General features: G+C 39.8%; 2 protein-coding genes across 4 annotated transcripts; both read left to right on the plus strand.

The window, feature by feature from the left end:
• The first annotated feature begins 2,210 nt into the window (after positions 1 to 2,210).
• On the plus strand, positions 2,211 to 5,363 carry LOC146685851 (uncharacterized). The gene is made up of 7 exons (XM_085441532.1): positions 2,211 to 2,254; positions 2,813 to 2,952; positions 3,131 to 3,250; positions 3,453 to 3,486; positions 3,617 to 3,658; positions 3,990 to 4,089; positions 4,168 to 5,363. Exons 1-7 carry the CDS (start codon positions 2,224 to 2,226, stop codon positions 4,259 to 4,261), a joined length of 561 nt encoding a protein of 186 aa, XP_085297658.1. The 5' UTR covers positions 2,211 to 2,223; the 3' UTR covers positions 4,262 to 5,363.
• Positions 5,364 to 12,170: 6,807 nt separating this feature from the next.
• Positions 12,171 to 18,922, plus strand: LOC146685852 (uncharacterized). 3 transcript variants are annotated; one of them, XM_085442078.1, is made up of 7 exons: positions 12,171 to 12,254; positions 14,134 to 14,196; positions 14,469 to 15,553; positions 15,687 to 15,808; positions 16,071 to 16,171; positions 16,500 to 16,590; positions 17,858 to 18,922. In XM_085442078.1, exons 2-7 carry the CDS (start codon positions 14,178 to 14,180, stop codon positions 17,985 to 17,987), a joined length of 1,548 nt encoding a protein of 515 aa, XP_085298204.1. In that variant the 5' UTR covers positions 12,171 to 12,254; positions 14,134 to 14,177; the 3' UTR covers positions 17,988 to 18,922. The 3 variants fall into 3 exon arrangements, with proteins under 3 accessions (XP_085298204.1, XP_085298205.1, XP_085298203.1); XM_085442079.1 differs by lacking the exon at positions 12,171 to 12,254 and adding an exon at positions 12,416 to 12,433; XM_085442077.1 differs by lacking the exon at positions 12,171 to 12,254 and adding an exon at positions 13,103 to 13,180.
• The last annotated feature ends 209 nt before the right edge of the window (positions 18,923 to 19,131 follow it).

Here is a 19,131-nt window from a genome sequence, read left to right on the forward strand (position 1 = left end):
GCCCCTGGAGGGGGGAACTGCACCCAGACCCAGGTGGTGTTACCCTTTTCCCTGCGGTGGGGAGAGGCAGACCGCCCCGACTCCGCAGCAGCAGGGAGGCCCCACACTCCAGACCGCAGTTGGACGGCCAACTCCTCCTAGCCCCCCCGCTCCAGCAGGCCGCAGAGAATGGGGGTGAGAGAAGACTCCAAACCTCCCTCCACCCGCTCATTGTAGTGTTGATGCATATGTGTTCTAAGGTGCAATTAAAACCCAGGAGGGCTTGGAGCTACCTGCCAGAGAGCAGCAGGTAAGCGCATAGTCCCTCCTGTTAGCCCTCAATGTCTACGTGTATTCAAAATTGAGAGGTGGGCAACGACGCCAAGGGTGAAGTGTACACCCTGATGGTAATTTGGACTCTGTGTATTGTGCCCACCCCCAAGATCCTATATGTATGCATAATGAGAGTGTGAGTAATGTGAATGTCTAAGTTGTGGGATAAAATTGAGGCAGAGGCAGCCAGAAGGGGGGGGGGTAGCCTCCTCTGCACCCTGGTGACATACCCCTACTCCAAGGTCCTGCATGTGTGGGTGGTTGTGGTGGAGCGGGAAGAGGGAGGCAGCTGGAGATGGGGAGGGAAGGAAGGGACAGAATGTGCCCACTTTAAAGCTCTCCTCCGTGAGAGCAGAACCATGAAAGCAGTCTTAGCATTGTCTGTCTAATAAGTTATACTTTGTTGGTGGAAAATCAAGGCACATCTGATTTACCCGTAAACGTTTTGGGCGAAGGAAGCGGGCGCTCCGGATACTCGGGAGGTGGAGGAGGTGCGTGGACAGCACAGATCAAAGAAGCACTTGTAGATAAAGAGGGAAAAGATGGCTGATTAGAGACTTCTCATTTCTGCGGGATCCAACATATCTTTTAATGCACAAATTTGTTGCACAGTGGAGGCCTGTTCTCTGGAAACATGGGGCAGAATTTGCTCATCACGGTTTAACTGGGCCTCCTGCAAAGTTCACATAGACAGAACGCGTTTAATGGGATCCGAGCCCACTGAGTCCATCTTCTTCCAGAAGATTAGATTAGGTTAGATAAAACTTTATTAATCCCTCAGGTGGGTTCCTCTGGGAAATTCAGTTTCCAGTAGCACAGCACAAACAGAAGTTGCATGTTACAGAGTTGGAACACCAAATAAAGGGGAATGACGGAGTACAAATATAAGAATAAATATAGCATATATACACACATACACATATATAAATGTCACACAGTGGAAATTTCTATTTATCTTTTATATTGGTTTTATTCTGATTTTTAATGCTTATTTATAAGTGTAGTTTTTATTTGCATGATTTTATTCTGTTTGTATTGCATGTTTTTAGTGTGTTATTTGACATTGTTTTAATCCACTGTGGAATGGCTGGGCATGGGACAATTAGCTGACAGTGATCACCTGCTGAGGCATGGGTGTGTCCACAGGTGGCCTATCAGCTGTCTAAAGACCTCTTAAAAGGAAGCTAGCTAAGCACTGGAAGACAGAGGCCCCAGATGGAAACAGGAATGCATGAAGGCCATGTGAAAAAAAAAAAGAAAAAAAGTGCCGCATAACAAAAAGGACCACGTACTTAAGAAAGATAAGATACTTTATCATCATTATACAAGAATGTACAACGAAATAATAGTACACTGTCATGCACTGGATATGGACTTATTATGTAAGATGGGGGAATAGGTACCATATAATATAATATATTACCATATAATACTTACCAAAGTTACCATGACATTGTACTTACACAGTATAATTATGTCTTTGTTTCCTTTAAAAATCTGACTTGTTACCCCCCTTAGTGTGCCTATACCTTTAAGGATGTGTAAGTAAATATAATTACATTGTAATTTCAAATTCCATTTAATTACAGGTCAATTACGCCCTCAGTCGGACTCGATTATACCCGGGTCAGTTTTGTAGTAACAACTTTTTTGACATGTGAGACAACAGGTGGTGTCCCCAGGATTGACCTGGAAAGTTATTTTCTATAGACAGTAGCCTGTTGCTCAGGCTTTACTTTCTTGCTTTGGCTATTCAAAGAAAAGAAAAGGCGCTATGAGATATGAGATGTGGGAGGGGTGTACAAGCTGGTTTGGTTATTCTGGAATTACACGCCACCTACCCCTCCTGCTCCCTCACGCATAAACGGGAAATACACCTGCAGTCAGCTGGCAAAGCAGAACACGTTCAAGATGAGGATGGTGTCGGCAGCCATGGGGATAAGTGAGTAACTTCATCAGATTATTTGTTAAAGGGTTGACTGGAAACAAACAAACACTGTAACCTGTAGGGCAGAGAGGAAATTGTGTTTATGTGTTTATCAGTAATCCGCGCACCTACTCAGCTGTTTTATTCCGGTTTGTGTCACCGGCACGTCAAAACTTTTAGCCTGTAAACGCGTTCGAGTAATCGGCAGTAAATATTCATGCGAGCCCTTCCTGAAGTTGTAGTTGTTTCTTTGTGGTTTTCATTTCCATGGCTAAAATCTCACAAAGTCTCCGAGACACGTGAGGAGTTTAAAGTCATGGCACGCGAGGGATCTTTAACACCCAACCACTCACCCACACCCGGAAAGGAGCGCAGAGCATAGTGTGTTAATCTGATTAATGTCAATGTTGTAATCTGCAAAGTTATTCTGTTAGTTCTGAAGTTCGTTGTGTCTAAACTTCAGGTATTGTCTGTAAACATCGAACCTCCAGAGATTCATGAAAAAGAAAATAACCCATTTTCACGTGCACAATTATATTTTTATTTTAACTTTAAAACACTTTTTGTTGTCAGGTGTTTTACTTCATCTTGGTGGTGCACACAAGTGCAACGTCACTCAGCGTGATCATGAGACAACATATAACATCCCAGATCTGTCTTATGCTCAGGGTCCAAGTGATTCCAGCTGCACATTCACCTGGTCCAACGCATCTGTAAGTAAACCGTACCAGAGCAGCTTCACGTATTCTGATGTGTAACAGTTACTACCAAGTCTTAACTTCACATTAGCGCTTCCATCAATATGTATGAAAATGCAGGTTACATGGGGTTGTACTTCATTTACGTGCAGCCTGGCTTGTTGTGATAGAATGTGGAGGGTTTGTGTTTCAGCAAACCGTGGTTGCAACTCACGTTAATAAAATGGAGCCGGTGACGATGAGCAGATTTGGCAAACTTGTCTCTTCCAAATGCATCGGCAACATGATCTTCAGTGGAACCTGCGTGACTGAGGTATCACTGTTTCCATGGCCAACAGTGGTCAGCATAATTAGAAACTCTAGTTTTGATGGGGGAGGTTTAGTTAACAGCAGAAATATAAACATGCTGAAATACTTAGAATACAACAAAAAAGTATTAATTTGAACACGCTGTTCTGCCAACCCCCAGAAAACATTTAATCATTATCCCGGTGTCTTTATTTTTTTCTTCATAGGGGACACCAAAGGACTATATGGCCAGCTGCACTGGTGAGTATCACTAACAGACTGAACACGTTTGACGAGCATTATTCTGAATATCTCCTTCTCTTATTTGCATTCTGTCATGTTTTTCCTCCATCTTTTAAGTCTAATGTGAACATCTAATATTCTTTTACAGTCACCTGCCTGCCAGAAAAAGAAGAAACAATAGGAGACAAAGGTGAAATAAAAATATCATTTTTTTTATATAGTCCAAAGTCTCTGGATCTCTATTAGAGACAATACAGCGGGGTTACGTTAGAAGAATGTTTGGTAATTTTGATACTTGATGTTTACATGGAAATCCTAGCATCATGGATATTTACAAGAAATGGCCTCGCTGTGGAGCGTTACAGCATTTATTTGTGGCGTTATTATGACTGTAGTGCAACTGCATGCAGATTTCTCAAGACTGGTATTAAGCTCTGAGAAAATGCCTGTTTTTGTACCTTTGAACAAACTACTTGACCTTTGAGATGATGTTAGATGTTGTTGGCTGTTTGTCTTTTCAGGAATGCCTCCTTCCCAGATCGGTGTCATTGTAGTAGCTTTCATTGTCCTGCTGGTGCTCGGCCTCGTGTGCTTCCTGTGCTACAAATATAGACTTTGGAGGTATTTATCTGACTGTAACAGCTGTATTTAATGACATGCTCATCCAATATGGTCTAACTAATGCTCTGTCTTTGATAGTAAATGCTGTGGCCAGACTGGAGGCATCTACCCTCGTGTGATGTTTAAGAAGGCTCCGCAAGCAAAAGCTGATGTGGAGACAGGAGGAGGATAGAGCAGCTTCTCGGTGCACGATAAATCTATAGCCATGCTTTCTCCGTCCTTTCCCCTGCATTACTTAAGTAGCAGTATGCTTGCATTAATATATCATCTCTGCGGGTTTGCTTTTCTGTATTTTGCCGGGCGGCTTTTTGGGACAAGACAGTTACAGAATGAAATCCATGTTACAGGATATTAGAGGCTTGATGTGCCAAACTCTAACATAAGAGTTCCTCCTTCCACACTGTTCAATTCAATTTTATTTGTATGAAAGCAAAATGGCAACAGTAGTTTGAGGCTCTTCTGTGGCCTCATCAATGCTAAAAAAACGCTGTGACTGATGAAAGGTCATTGATTTCTTCCCACACAGACAAACCTCAGCTCAGTGTTAGAAACTGTATCCTGTTACAGCGTTGATCCCAGTGTTGATTGTAATTCCACTAGCTGTGAGCGATTGGTGCACAGGTGAAAAGTTCTCTGGGAAATTGTTAATGGACTGATTCTTATATAGCGCCTTTCTACTCTCCTGGAGTACTCAAAGCGCTATGAGCTGTGGAAGCTCTCAGACTCTTTGCTGCAATAATGCTAATAATATAATATAATATAATATAATATAATATAATATAATATAATATAATATAATATAATATAATATAATATAATATAATATAATGTAATATAATATAATATAATAACAATGATCCCCCCTACTTCCAGCCAGATCCCCCATGTTAGGGTTAATGATGTAAACCAGCTGTGGAAGCTCGGAGACTCGTAATGCAGCACCAGGGCGTGCACTTTCAGTGTCCTATAGCATTACAGCACATAGTACATATGCATACAACACTATAAATAGCTTATTATCTAAATGCTGCAAATATTTTTCTAATGTGGATGTTTCTTTATTTTTGCTTACTTATTTGTACTGTTTTCTTATTATATAACGTATATGTCATTAATTTAAAGGATTCCTCCTGTAATGTGTACTCTGTACCTGCATGGCCAGTCACTGTGAGTGTTTTTGTCCCAGATTATCATTCTTGCTCTGTTTTTTTGCTTTATGTTCCCCTATTATGCTGAAAATGGATTAAAAACTGCTGATTAAAAACCTGAGTTGATTTTGTTTCTTTGCTTTGTTTCTTTTTTTTTTTTTAACATCATATCTGGTGACACTTTAGCATCCAGTGAAGGCTGGCGGAGGTGGGCAGCTGAGGTGGCGTGAGCAGCAGGTCCTTTGTGTTATAGCAGTCTGGAGGAGCTCAGGCACTAACTCCACTGTAACCCGACACTGCTCTTGTGCCTCTGCAGACATTCAAATACAAAGGTTGAGTCTTGTTCTCTGACTTTATTTGTTACTGACTGGGTGTAAAAAAGGTAAATAAACTGTACTTAGGTAATCCATACTGCATGCTTTACAGATTTACAAATTATCCCGGGGCTCAAGCATTATTTAAACTAGTCAGTCACAACATTAAAATCAATATAGTTACCAGATTATTACCTCTGGAAGTGTCATGTGAAGTCTGCCATCAGCACTGACAGGATAAAGGACAAACTCTGGATTCACATTGTGTGAAACATCAAAGGGGTTGTGCTTCTTTTTATCTGCCCCAGAGGCTCAAAAATCATCATGACTTTCACAGTGTTTTTATTTTTCCACTTCTTTTGTACCCCATGTGTTCACTTCCTTTACATTTTCCAGCTAACATCTCTTTGGGAAGCAACCTGTTGGTGCAAAAATGTAATTTTACACCAGTCCAAGTTTAAATTGGGTTCTTTGCTCAAATGTTTGTTATGTATAGACGCATCGCTAGGTCAGTGTCAAGATGCTTAATAAGCAGAAAAACATTCCTTCACAGACTGAAAATGGGTGAAAAAGCAGCCCACAGCCAAAGATAAGCTTCAGATATCCTGGAGAACTGTCGCTCAACAGCACCTGAGCAGTGTCTGGTTTAAAACTTTTGCCATGTTGACATATTAATATTCACCACAACATGAAAATGGTTTCTGAAACCAGACATGACTATTCTGTGTTTATGCCCTTCCTGGAAACTGTATCTATGGTTGGTATCACAACAAGGGTCATGTGATTTATCAGAATATACATGAGTTCTGAGAAGTCCAGTCTGAGGTTTATGATTTCATAATAAGTGCACTTTCTTGTGTCCGTGTGTGATAAAGCAAATAATGCATGTGGGGAAATCCCAGTGAGATATGTTATTGTGATAACTAGACTGGAAAATGTACTTGTTTGCAGACTCCTTTATGTATTTAGACCAACAGTTTCTCCTCATTAATTTCCCCACTGAATTCCACTGTTAAGGCTTCTCTAGGACACCTCTGAAGTAATGTGACGTATGATTATTTGGTGATCTGCAAGAAGTGAAACTGTTAATCTTTTAAGGCTGTTTGGGGAGCTGTGCTCATACTGTGCAGACTGATTGGGCATGGGGGTTGTAGCAGTGCACCTTTGAGGTGTGGCTGATTGAAAGGTGGAGGCCTCTGGGGAAATTCTCTTAGTGTCTCGGGCTCTAGGAAACACTGCTACAATTAAGGCGTACCAACTACCCACAACAAGCCCTGCTGTTGTTATTGTAGCTGTTCTGAATCTGAGCCAGCAGGTTATATCTAAGAATACAAGTGAAACATGTAGTGTAATCTGTTTCACACAATGAAAAGCAAATAGCCCGGCGCAATCTGAGTAATGTGAGTAATATGGTGATGTAACTGTGAAGCTTTGCAGCGCAGTATAAACTATGCTGCCAAGATGTCAGCATGGATCCTATTCTTAATAAGAGTCTGGGTGGTTGCAAACGTCAAAGTATTGGCTCAAAACTTTCAGATGGTGCACCTGCAAAGTCATGTTTTAATGCTTCTTGCCAGATATTACATTAGCTGGGAATTTCCCGTAAATGGCAGCAGAGCTACACCCCTGTACACCAACTCAAAATCAGAAATTGCTTTTCAGTAAGACGACTCTATTCTTTCAGACTCTTTAAACTCTCTGTTCCCTCTTATTGCAGTTGCCCTCCTGTTTTGCGGTTTTACACGTTGGACCCACTGCCTGGCTCGTTCTCACCCAGGGTGATTTACAGTGTTGTGTTTTTGTGTTTGTGTCGCAGCCAGCTCTCGTGTGCTACTCACACACTCTTTTTTTTTTCCTGACAGAACAATAGAAACGCCAGAGCCAATCTTAAGCCATATATGGTTTCATGAGCTGAGCTGAGTCTAGGTGGTGATTGGGTGACTATGTATCGACTGTTGTTGCACAGGGTACCGCAAATGAACTCTTTTAACCTTTTAAAGCTTATTACGGGAATTGGTGACGCTTCTAAAAATAGAAAGATCCCAGTAACTGTGAAATGACAGGAGGGGTCTGTCCAAATCACAATTGCTGACAAAAGAATCTGAACTAAACATCTGTCAGCAAGTACATTCAGTTTTCTGATAACATCTTGTTTTTGTGATGCACTTGAAAGCTTTCTTTCTAGTTGTTATTATTATTATTGAGGATGATGATGCCAATAATAACAACAATAATACTCTTATTTGATCATTTTTGTTGTCATTGCTTTACATTTACTGCCATGAATGTTTATAAACTTGTGATGATATAGGATCCTTGTCTGATAATCATCTACATGTTTGTAAACTATGTGTTTCTGCCAATGGGTCATGTACAGGAAGTAAAGCCCTGTGACATCACATCATTGCTTTTTTGCTGATACATCACTGGGTGTATATACACATTTATAGTGTGTATATAAACTCACTGGCCACTTTAATAGGTATAGATATATACAGGTTGTGTTGACCATGTCTACACACATTGGCATGTTTATTTGCATTAATAAGCAGTTGAACACATGCTGGCCGTGTTTGTTTTTTTTGTATAGCATCCAAAGCCGTGTTTGTTAGGTTAACACAGGGGTCTCCAACCTCCAGGCCCAGAGTCACCTCAGATCAGCTCCATCAAAATGGAGGAAAAAACAGAGCCTTGTGTTTTCTTTGTATGTAAGCCTTACATGGGGTATGAGGTTTCCTGTGGATTTGTTCTATAAACAAAAAACATAGCAGCTGAAATTTCCTCTGAACTTCCAGAACTTCCTTCTTTCCCTTTCACATTGTTTCCAGCATCGTTGATCTCACCATCTCACTTTCACCACGTCAACTGTTGTCAGTATTGTTTAGCTTTTGCTCTGTTTAGGAAACGGCAGCTGTGCTGTCTGTGCAGTTCTGCTCTTCATGCATCACTGTACAAAAAAGTGTTTTAGTGAGGGGAAATGTGGGTGCTGCCTCGGGCTCGGTGGTGCTACGGGGCGTTGTCAGTGGGGGGAAGTGGGCCTCCTTCCTTCTCCTTCTGGGATATGCAGCTAATGCAGAGATGTTTGGGATCTCAGCCTATCAGAGTTCATGCACAAGCCATACCTGACAATACAATATGATGCCTCCAGACATCCAGACAAGATAAAAGTTATGAGTCTAAAGGGTGGAGGACTTTTCTTCTGAGTCCTTAAATGTTTATTTCTTACAGAAAGACAAAAGCCAGTGTTTTTATTAACCATTCATCCATATTTTATGCATGTTTGTTGAGACACTGACTGACTTTTCTTAAGAAGTCTGTTTTATCTGTTTGATAAAAGGTTTATTAAATGGAAGATTTTTTTTAATCCACTTTAATATACACTAAAAAAGGGGAATAATCTTTCTTCAGTATATGTCATTACCGTATGTAGTGGTTTTACTGGCCCATTTGGGAATATAAAAGGAAGCAAATTAAGTTTGACACCCCAATTTGAGGGCCTATCGCTGGAATAAGCTGCAGCTTACCCTGCAAACCTGAGCTGGACAAGCAGTTAAGTGGATAGATGGATGGATGTTTTAGGTGTAGTTTGTGGAAGAATAGGTTCCAGTGGGGGGGATTTTGGAGAGCTGGCACTTTAGGTGCTTTGCGCTTCTTCTCCAGCGCTCCTGGACTCTTTCTGTCCTGCATGGCGTCCACTCTCACTGGTTTGCACTGTGGCAATTCAGGGATGGAAGGAGGGTCTAGATGTGTAGCATCCACCTGAACACAAGATCTGAGATTTCTCAGAAGAACATTACGGCGTGATTATTTGCTTACTTGACTTGATTTAATTGACTTGATTATTTTGCTCTTCCTGTCCTTTCTCCCAGAGCTCTGGTTTCTTCCGCCACCACAAGAATTAATTAGCTCATCAACCAGCTCTCTCTCACACACGGGATCTGAATTTTAGTATTTAGCCCTATTTAATCCTTCCAAGTTGAATTAACCTCATCTGCATCATCTTCAGTCACCACAGCGTGATTTACCACCAAAGGGTTTCTCAGAAGTCGAGCCTTGTGAGTTGATGTGTCCATGTATGGCAAACAATGCATGTGTAAAATTTCCAGTAAGATTCAGTATAGGTCAGACCACAAAACCATTCAGACCACAAGCTGGTTGAAAGGTAAGGCTTCTGGGAACCGTTCTTAGCACCTTCACCTCTTTGTTGTTTTCTTTGAACCCTCCTGAGTTGCTTTCATTTCAGTTTAAGAATCATTTGGACTTTTGAAATTCAAGGGGTCGAGGGCTTGATGAACAGCTTAAAATAACATCCATAACATCCACCCAGCAGAAAGTTGCACTGCTATGAAATTATTCACTCACATTTTTCACTAAGTCAGGAGGAGTTTAAGTCATGAGATTAAGCTGCACAAAAAGTTACTAATACTATGAATAACAGAGAGAGTGTATAAACATTTGTGGCGTGACTGGTTTCCCAGAAAACAAAGAGGAAGTAATGACAAACAGAAGGAGCCTTGGTGATGCAATTACATTACATTAGAGCACTCTCAGCCTGATAGTAAACAATGGCTCCGAGCACACTGCTCATCACACATAATCAAACACAACAGCTCAGAGGTGAAGCTCTCTGTGTAGGGCACACCATAGATTTGTGCATTAGCATAGATCCTGTCAGGCATCATATGCACAGCAGTTGTGTGCTGCACAGTAGCAGCTTGTATCACATGAAACAGTCTGATTTCCCAGATGGGGCACCACTTACATCAAAGTCAGTCATGTGAGTTTTTGCTCACATTTTGCTGCCACACTTACACCCTAATCAAAAACAAAAGCCAAAGGAGAACTCTTTGTACTTGCACTGTACCACATGTATGACTCTCTTGGCTTAAACTTTAATGTATAGATTCATAAAATTACAGAAAACTCGCTGGCAATTTGATCCTGTAATTTTAAAACAGTAAATAGTGACCAAATGTTTTCTGTTACTAACAATTAAAAAACAAATTCTGCCATTTAATGTTTTGTTTTTTGTTTTATTTCTTTAACTCGCACAGTGAGTCAATGTGACTGAACTATAGAGTAACCCCAGTGTAGACGTCAGACATCAGTCTGGGTGATGATTGGGTGATTGCATAAAATCTGTTTTAAGTAAGGTGAAGAGGGTGTGATGTGTCTCAACCAGTGGGGCATAAACAGGAAGTAATCGTCTATCGCACATGAGCAGATCAGTACTTTCCAGGTTTGAAACACTTTTCATGCACACTGATGCTCTGTCGGGTGTTTTATATTCACACAATTATGTTGTGTGGGTAGTATACAGCCACAAGTCATGCTGCTTTCTCTCTGTTTGTTCATCAAACGTCTGAATCTGCCACGCACCAACACAGACTCAACACCTGACTGAAAAGCAAACTGTAAAAATGTAATGTGATGTTAATCCAGTGACTCAAAATGATTCATGCTGTTTAACTTTGAATATCACAAGGAATATCAAGTTTCTCATAGTAAGCAGACAAGTATGAAAACAAAAGATTTTTATTTTTGTTAAAGAAGGTTAACACAAAAATGCTGGATTCGAGGACCAGACATGATGAATGTCACTGCATTCACTGATTGAACTGCTTGAAGTTTTTCAAAAGGAAAAATGTTTATTCATGGGTAAAGATGGATTTTCTTCTTGTCTGCAGGTAAATCAGCAGTACAATAGAAGTAAAGCTTTTTGCTTTTTAGTATAATTTTGATGATAGTGATCGCTTATATTTTCTGCTCACGATTCCCTCCAAGAGCAGCCAATACTGTTCTGTGAAATCACACTCTGGACTCGGAGAATTTGTCCTGAGGTTTGAAAATCCTGGTCCTTCTGTGGGGGCTGGGAAAGTTTCCAAATTGTGTAACACTTTTCACATCTTCACCTCATATACTTCTTTGACTTGCCACTAATTGACTGGCAGCCATTCACTAACCATTGATTTAGGAATCATTTCTACAGCAACTGACATCAACCATCAGCAACCACTCACCAGCAGTTTAACAGGGACTACAGATTATTCCTTAGTGGTTGACAGATGGTTGCAGACTGCTTTCTAGGCCTGCATTTGGGGCCTTGGCTTTTGTTTGATGAAATTATGCTTGACTGACTCTTTTAGCATCCATTTAGCATTTCATTATGTTTTGTGAGATACTTTTGTTTGGTGGTAGAAAATTAAACAGCGAGAGTCAAACATAGTCCAACCAGGAGCACAGCTGCAGAACCTGCAAAACAGTCATATTAGAAAGAAACTGTACACATAATGTACATGGGCACTATGTAGATAGAGGTACATCTAAATTAATTCCAGTATCATAAGCTTTGTAATCCCAAACCCCAAAATAAATGCAAGCTAGAACCTAAATAAGGACATGTCCCAAATTTCCCCCGGCAATGTCACAGAATAAAGGTCTAATTATTATTATAATTGTAATTAAAATATTAATTAATTCATTATTAAAGTTTTTAAATCAAAAAATAAATATAAGTAATTAACACATTTTAAAAACATAAATAAAGTTAAAGTTATTTGAAGAAAGTTTAAATTCTTGCAACCGGAAGTTTGAACTGAACAGTCCGCCAACCCATTAAGGTCGACTGTTCCCTGTCGCCTGTTAAACACCTGCACGCGGGAGTGAAGGAAGGAAGTAGGGCGGGAGGTGAGAGCTTCAGCGGGTGAGTTTGGTTTGATATTAAAGCCGTTAAATTTAGTTGTTTTAAAAAAAATAAAATAAAAAAACCCGTTACTGAGTCTCTCAGACGGGCAGCGTACCGCTCTCATCCGCTCCTCTGGTTCTCGGCGTCCGCTCGGGGGTCTCGGTGTTGCTCGAACGGGTAGCGGACTTGGCAGCTAAGTGTGTTAATAGCTAATGTTAGCTTTAAGCCATGTAATAAACTAAGCTTTTATAAATCAGCTACCATTATTTATGGGAACTATTTTTAAGTAATATTAAAAAAGTTCTCTTACCTTAAATACACCCGAGGTGTAGTAATCATGAAGTGTCAGAAATGTTTGCCTGCCATCCGCGATAGCTACAAACATCATTGATTCAGACTTACAGAAGTCATAATTTAGTTTTATTTAATTTTGTTGGTGGTATTCGCTGTGTGAAATTTTATTATGTAATGCAGTCATATTCTAAGGTTGAAATATTTTAGCGTTTTCGGTATTTGGTCTTTAAATTGAAAGTGATTGACTCAGTGTAAATGAGCCTTATTACCTTAATGGGTCAAAATAAGTCCTTTGCCACAAGTGAGTACACACGTTGTTATTTTTGTTTGTTTTTTGGCAGGTTATCGTTTTGATTTCATTGTATTAATACTGGTAATTGTTATATTTATGAAGGTAGAGCTAGTTTTTTTTTTTTTTATTATTGCTATTAATACAATTCAAATGGGGAGTAAAATATCTGCATAGTTGTGGTTTGACCAAATTGTATGTGAAAAGACTGAATGAGATGATTTGATGTGACTTTGATTTCTCAGTGTGGGCCTTGGTAGAGCTTTCCCTCTACACCAGGGGTGGGGAACTTCAGACCTCAATGGCTGGTGTCCTGCAGGTTTTAGATGTGTTCTTGATCCGAAACGGCTGATTCAAATGGGTAAATTACCTCCTTAACATGTCTTACCTTCTCCACATGCCCAGTAATGAACAAATCATTGGCTTCAGGTCTGCTGACCCAGGGTGATATTGAAAACCTTGAGGCCTGGAGTTCCCCCACCCCTGCTCCACACCAATAGTGTTTCCATTTTTTTGTTTTTTGTTTGCACATAAATTTAAAAAATGATCTCAATAATAATCTAAATGGTAAATGGCCTGTATTTATATAGCGCTTTACTAGTCCCTAAGGACTCCAAAGCTCTATACACATCCAGTCATCCACCCATTCACAGACTAATCTAAGAGCTCACTAATGGCATTTGTGGCTAGGACTTGTTAAGCTCTCCAAAGGATGACTGGAGCTTCATGTGTCTTGCTCAGTATTCAATAAGCATGGATTAAATATGAATCAGGGCAGAGTATGATGATGTCTACATTAACATAGAGCCAAAGTTTTTTTTTTTTTTTTTTTAAACAAAACAAAACAAAATAAAAATGCTAATTCATAAACTAAAACTTAAGTCTGAATCTTTTTGGTAACTTTAAATGCATGTTCAGTAACTCAGTTTGGGAAATCCTGAAATATCATCATCCAGATTCAGTGGGAAAAGCTTTTAATCACTTATCCAAATGGCGACTTCAGTCTCAGCTGACTGCAGGTTTCCTCAAGCTTATAAACGGTACAGCTGTATACTGACATGCCTGCAGTCAGCTGAGACTGAGGAAGTTACTTGGATGAGTGATGAAATATTTCTCCCCCTGGAAAGGCTGCATCCAGATGAACAGAATAAACTTGCTGAGTTTCTAAAAACCTAGAACTTACAAAAAAAGAGGAAAAAATGAAAGAAATTTCCATGGAACAGTGTAATCTTTATTTTCTGTGCTTTTCAACATGCGCCCTTGACTTGATGTAAACACAGAGGCGTACATTTTTTCTCTTCCCTTAAACTGAAGGAATAGGAATCCAGGACACATTCATCACGAGCACAGAAAAGGACATGGCGCAAAGAATCCATAGTGAGTCTTGGGGAAATGCTGTTGACACGCAGGAGTTCATATTCTTCCAAGAGTTGTATAGTGTTGCCCATTAATGCATTAAGGAGAAAAAAAAAAGATGTTAATCTGATATAAACTTCTGTTTGAACAATTATTTAATGACTAAAAAAAAGAAAATGGTGCTTTTCCCGTTCTTTTTCCAATAGACCTAGATGACAAATATCCCACAAATATATTCAGAAGACTCAGTCCACCCATATTTGACCAGTTGAAACCTTTTTCTGTCTGTCCAGGGATCATCAGTTGTGACCAAAAAGCTGATGTGCACCAGTTGAGACGGCTTTCTAAGCCATTTATTAATTTTAAGATTAAGATCATTAACAACAGCACAAATAAAAGAAAACTGCATGAATCCAGTCCTGACGACTGTTATGTGACCCCATTAAAAAAGCCCTTTGATCCAAAGGCTTTGTCCCCTGACCTGGGGTGTTTTGTGGAATGTTACAGCACTCCTGTGAAACAGGAATTGGCATCCCCTTTTTCCACATTGAATCCTGAACTGACAGCTAAGACGCAAGATGTTGGGAGTGAAATAAAAGAAAGTGTGAGCTCTCAGCTGCTCTCAAAAGATGCAAAATATGGGCCTTCCACAGAAAGAGGAGGATCTCTCGAAAAAGAGACCAAAGCACAAGATCTGATGCATGAGAGGGTTTTAAATCCTTCACCGACATTTGACTGTGACGTGGATGACATCTTGTGTCTCAATCCCGATAGCCCTTTAAGATTTTTCGAAGATGAAGACGGCTACATGAGTCGCAGTTGCCAAATCTTTCAAGATGGGCTGTTTCCCGTTGCTGGACTCACTGTGTCAGAAGAACCAGCAGATGAGGTGAAGAGGGAAACGTGTCTCAGTGTAAAAGACGTGGAAGAGGATAAAGGCTATATATCGCTTTCGTTTATCAATGAAAATAAAGAGGCCGAGTTGGTGAACTCCAAACAGCTTACAACTAACTCAGCCAAGGGTGACTATCATCCCCAAACTTCATCTGACCCACGGGTACATGAACAAACTGCAACCTCTGGATGCCTTACCGTCACAGTAGACAACCTGATCCCAAGTAGTTGCGAACCTCTCTTGGAGCACGTGAACACTAATTGTTTGGAAAGTTGTAAATTGGAGGGGGTGTGGGATATCGGTCCTCCAATATTTGAATCCTCTATGTGCCACAGCGAAACGGACAAATTGAAAGCAGAGCAGAGCTGTCAGGTGTTGGAGGAGGTGCAGGAAAATGTGACTGAGCCTGTCCAAAGCACACTGAAGAAAGAAGACACTGCTGTGGAAACCAGCTATGAAGCCACTCTTCCCCTCAAAGTACAGGTATGTTACCTCAGCCTTTATCTTATTTGCCTGGATTACTTTTTAAATATAAATATCAACTGTAATATTGGGGATCACTTACGTAAATCTTGGACATTACACAAATTGCCCTTTTGACTTTTTTTTTTCTCAGGTTAAATCCAAAGTACAGAACTCAAACAGAAGCACCCCGGACAGCAGTGTTGTTTCTGTCCCAAAGACGGAGGCGACAAAGCCCATCAGAACCCTTCAGCCTGGCAAGAGCGCCTCTCAGAGGTATTGTAGTAATCACTGCCACCACTAGAGGGAGCTATGTTACTGTAACTCACACATTTTCTTTTTTTTTTTTTTTTTTTTTTTTTTTTTTTCATGGCTTTGTGATGTCAAGGTTGTCTGTATCTGCCTTATTGTTTTTTGTTTTGTTTTTTTCTTGCAGCTTAATGTATCTTTTCTTAGCTGAGCAGGCTTTGTGTTTATAGTTTCATAATTTCATGATTGACATGATTAGATTGAACTTGGTGTTTTTATTTTCCTTTAGATCCATGGTCTTCGGCAGTGAATTGCAGTGGGAGCAGGAAAAGGAGCTCTATGTGCATTCAGTTGTCAGTCATATGTATGAGAATCCAGGAGTCAGTAATGGTAAGAAGCTGACCTAGTGTCTGCGCAAAGAGAATGGAGCACTCTGATATCTAAATTATCAGGCCTTTCTCCTGTTTACTGTTTTGTTATGCATTCCTTTTTAAAATATCCATTAATTTACACATTATATAGATTTATTAGAACATGATTTTGAGAAGGAACACCAGAGAACAGTTTTTAAATTTCAGCACGATACAGCTTATTTTTTACATTTTAAGCTCTGTCTACAGTACTGTGGAGGAGTGTAGTATAGACATTTTAAAACAAACAAATGAAACAAACTAAAAATACTTAAACTATGCAGGGTAAAGACATTTGTTTCCTCCAGGTGTCACAACTGAGCTCCGGAGTTTGATGAGCTGTGTATCAGCAGGCGTGAAAAGCAGCGAGTGGCAGCATCCCTCTGACCTCACCCGCAGGTACATCGCGCTCTCTGCAGTTCTTTATAACTATGTTGAAGTCTCACTTTCAAGCAATCATTTGGCAGATCTGAGGAATGATGCAAAGCAAGATTAATGGGTTAACTAGATGTTTCATGCAGGTTCAGTGTTATGAAGGTGGCTTTTCTTCCTGGTTGGATGAGCATAGTAAATTATGCTGAATGGATACACTTGTCAGGAGCAGGTTATGTTTACTTGCATGCTGGGGCAGCAGGTTGAAGGGTTCCAACAGGGTCCATAAACTGATCTGCAAGGGCAGTAAAACTGTGGGGATGGAGCTAGACTTTGAGTCAAAGTTGAGGACAATGCTGGACACTTCCTCCAACCCACTCAATGACGTGCTGGCCAGTCACATGAGCAGGTTTGGTGAGAGTCTGAGAATACCTAAATGCACAACTGAACAACACAGGAAATCATTCCTGCCTGTGGCTGCCTCATGGTACAATCCCTCAATGTAAAGCACAAGTTCAATTCACTTATTTTTTACAGTGCCAGATCACAAGAACAGTCATCTCAAGGCACTTTATATTGTAAATTAAAATTTGTATTGTTTTGTAGTCCCTTCAATAATACAACAGAGAACAAAAAAAGTTAAAAACCTCCAGCAACTACACACTGCAGTAGTTGCACACCTGTACTATCTGCACATCCTCTGCAGAGGGGAAAAATAAAGTACAGTAAGAGGGCACCTCAGTGTCAACCCTGTATATTTAACTTGTGTGATATACTCGGATGTTTTTAATTAAAGCTATTTTCTGCCTAAACACACAGCGCTGCTGCTGCAGGAATTTGCATGTGTTCAGTTGGTGATGCAAAAAACTCATGTTTTTGTACTTTATCCCAGGTTAACTCAGTTTAAAGTTTCATAGGTTTAATTTCTGTCGAAATAAGCAGCAGCACTTAAAGTAACTTTATTAAGTCATGAAGTATTACCCTCATCTTATTTATAGCAACAGTTATTGCCTGTGGGAGACATTTATTGTCTTGTTTTTAATAATTAATGTTATTTATGAGATTTATGTGTGGCATATTTGCCTGTTGATTTTATTCATTCTTTTTATTTAATTTTTATCATTATTTTGTGTTATAAGAACTTACTAAAGACTCCAGGGTTAAAAGACCAGCATGTAGTGGAGCGCCGGGAGCAGCCTGCCTAAGACAACAGAATGCTGATAATCACTGCCATGACACCCATTTTGTTGATGTTGAACTTCATAGTTACGCCGTCTTCTGCCCTTATTTTCAGAAATTACTGGAGACACTTTGGGCCAGCAGCAGCACTGATGACCCTGGATGAATGGCAGGCCAAGAACTGTCTGATGCACAAGCGCTTCGATAAGATACCAAAGATCTTTGAAAGGAGTCCGTGTCCGTAAACTCAGCTTTGTGGTTTATAGACGCGTCAGGAAAAACTACACTTTCAAGACATATTTGTGTATATGTATATATTTGAGTATTTAGGTTTTCTTTCTGGCTTTTTGATTTACTTTTCTTTCAAATGCATGCACGTTCCTCCTAATTTAAAAACTTACGCATGTTTTCAGTGATTTTGTTTTGTGAAAGTCTGAATCACTGAAGAATGTCTTAAACTTGAATTACTGACTTGGATTTTTGGATTTTAGGTATTTGCTACTTCATATTTGTCTCATGTTTACTCTGCATATGGTTAGTTTTTACTCCTTTGCTGTAAAAGCCTGATGGGAGCACCCTGAGGGTGGGCGGCCAGGACCACCAGAGTGTGTGAATGTGAAAACTCGAGGTGATGTCGGATTTTCAAATTTATACCACAGGTTAATTTACTAAAACTCTCAGGTGACGTTGAATCTCACTGACCTCGGGGACAGAGGTGAAGTTTTCTTAATCTTTTGGAAAATTCAAATAGAGAAAGAAGTCCTCTAAGATTTTCAAAAGCATACCATTGGTGGATCTACTAGGAGGCTGGGGTTGGCACTCGTGGCTGCCAGTGTTTTACATGTGTTCCTGTTAATCGGTCTCCTCTCTGGGGTTGTAACGCAGCAGACAACAGACTTCCAATCCAATAACAATGAGACTCAATTTCTATCTTTGCTCTTTGTTTTTGGACCTTTTTGTTTTTGTGCGTCTTTTATTGCACTTAATTTTTACTTTACAGTAGCGATGATTTGTTACTATGTCAGTTTTACTTACGAAGTAACAAAGAAGCATCTGCACTTTCTAGGTACTGTTCTTTGAAATATTTACTCAGCGTTGGTGTAAATATTTAAAGATTTTGCTCAGTAACTAAAAATTATGAACATGGTTATATTGTTGCATTAAACGTTCTTTTTCCATGGCTGATTCTTACTGTCGTCTTTGGCCATTTATTTAAAAAAAATATAATAATCATAATCAGACAAATTTAAATACAGTCCAGTGTCAGGACTCTAATTGTATTTTTCCCCCATATATTTTTAATTAAAAAGTTGTTTTACAATACAAACATACATTTGAACACCCTCACATTCACACACCCATCCATACATCAAACCTGCCTACATCATA

This window comes from Copadichromis virginalis, linkage group LG19, assembly GCF_057382275.1.
Source record: "Copadichromis virginalis isolate Kocher_CV1m ecotype Utaka linkage group LG19, C_Virginalis_male_GT1.1, whole genome shotgun sequence".
In the NCBI taxonomy this organism is placed as follows: domain Eukaryota; kingdom Metazoa; phylum Chordata; class Actinopteri; order Cichliformes; family Cichlidae; genus Copadichromis; species Copadichromis virginalis.

Coding starts and splice junctions, on each gene's coding strand:
- LOC146685851 (XM_085441532.1), top strand. CDS start 2,224: ATGAGGATGGTGTCGGCAGCCATGGGGATAA. Junction 3,251..3,452: donor GTGGAACCTGCGTGACTGAG/GTATCACTGTTT, acceptor TTTTCTTCATAG/GGGACACCAAAGGACTATAT. Junction 3,487..3,616: donor CTATATGGCCAGCTGCACTG/GTGAGTATCACT, acceptor ATTCTTTTACAG/TCACCTGCCTGCCAGAAAAA.
- LOC146685852 (XM_085442077.1), top strand. Junction 14,197..14,468: donor CATGGCGCAAAGAATCCATA/GTGAGTCTTGGG, acceptor CTGTCTGTCCAG/GGATCATCAGTTGTGACCAA. Junction 16,172..16,499: donor GAATCCAGGAGTCAGTAATG/GTAAGAAGCTGA, acceptor TGTTTCCTCCAG/GTGTCACAACTGAGCTCCGG.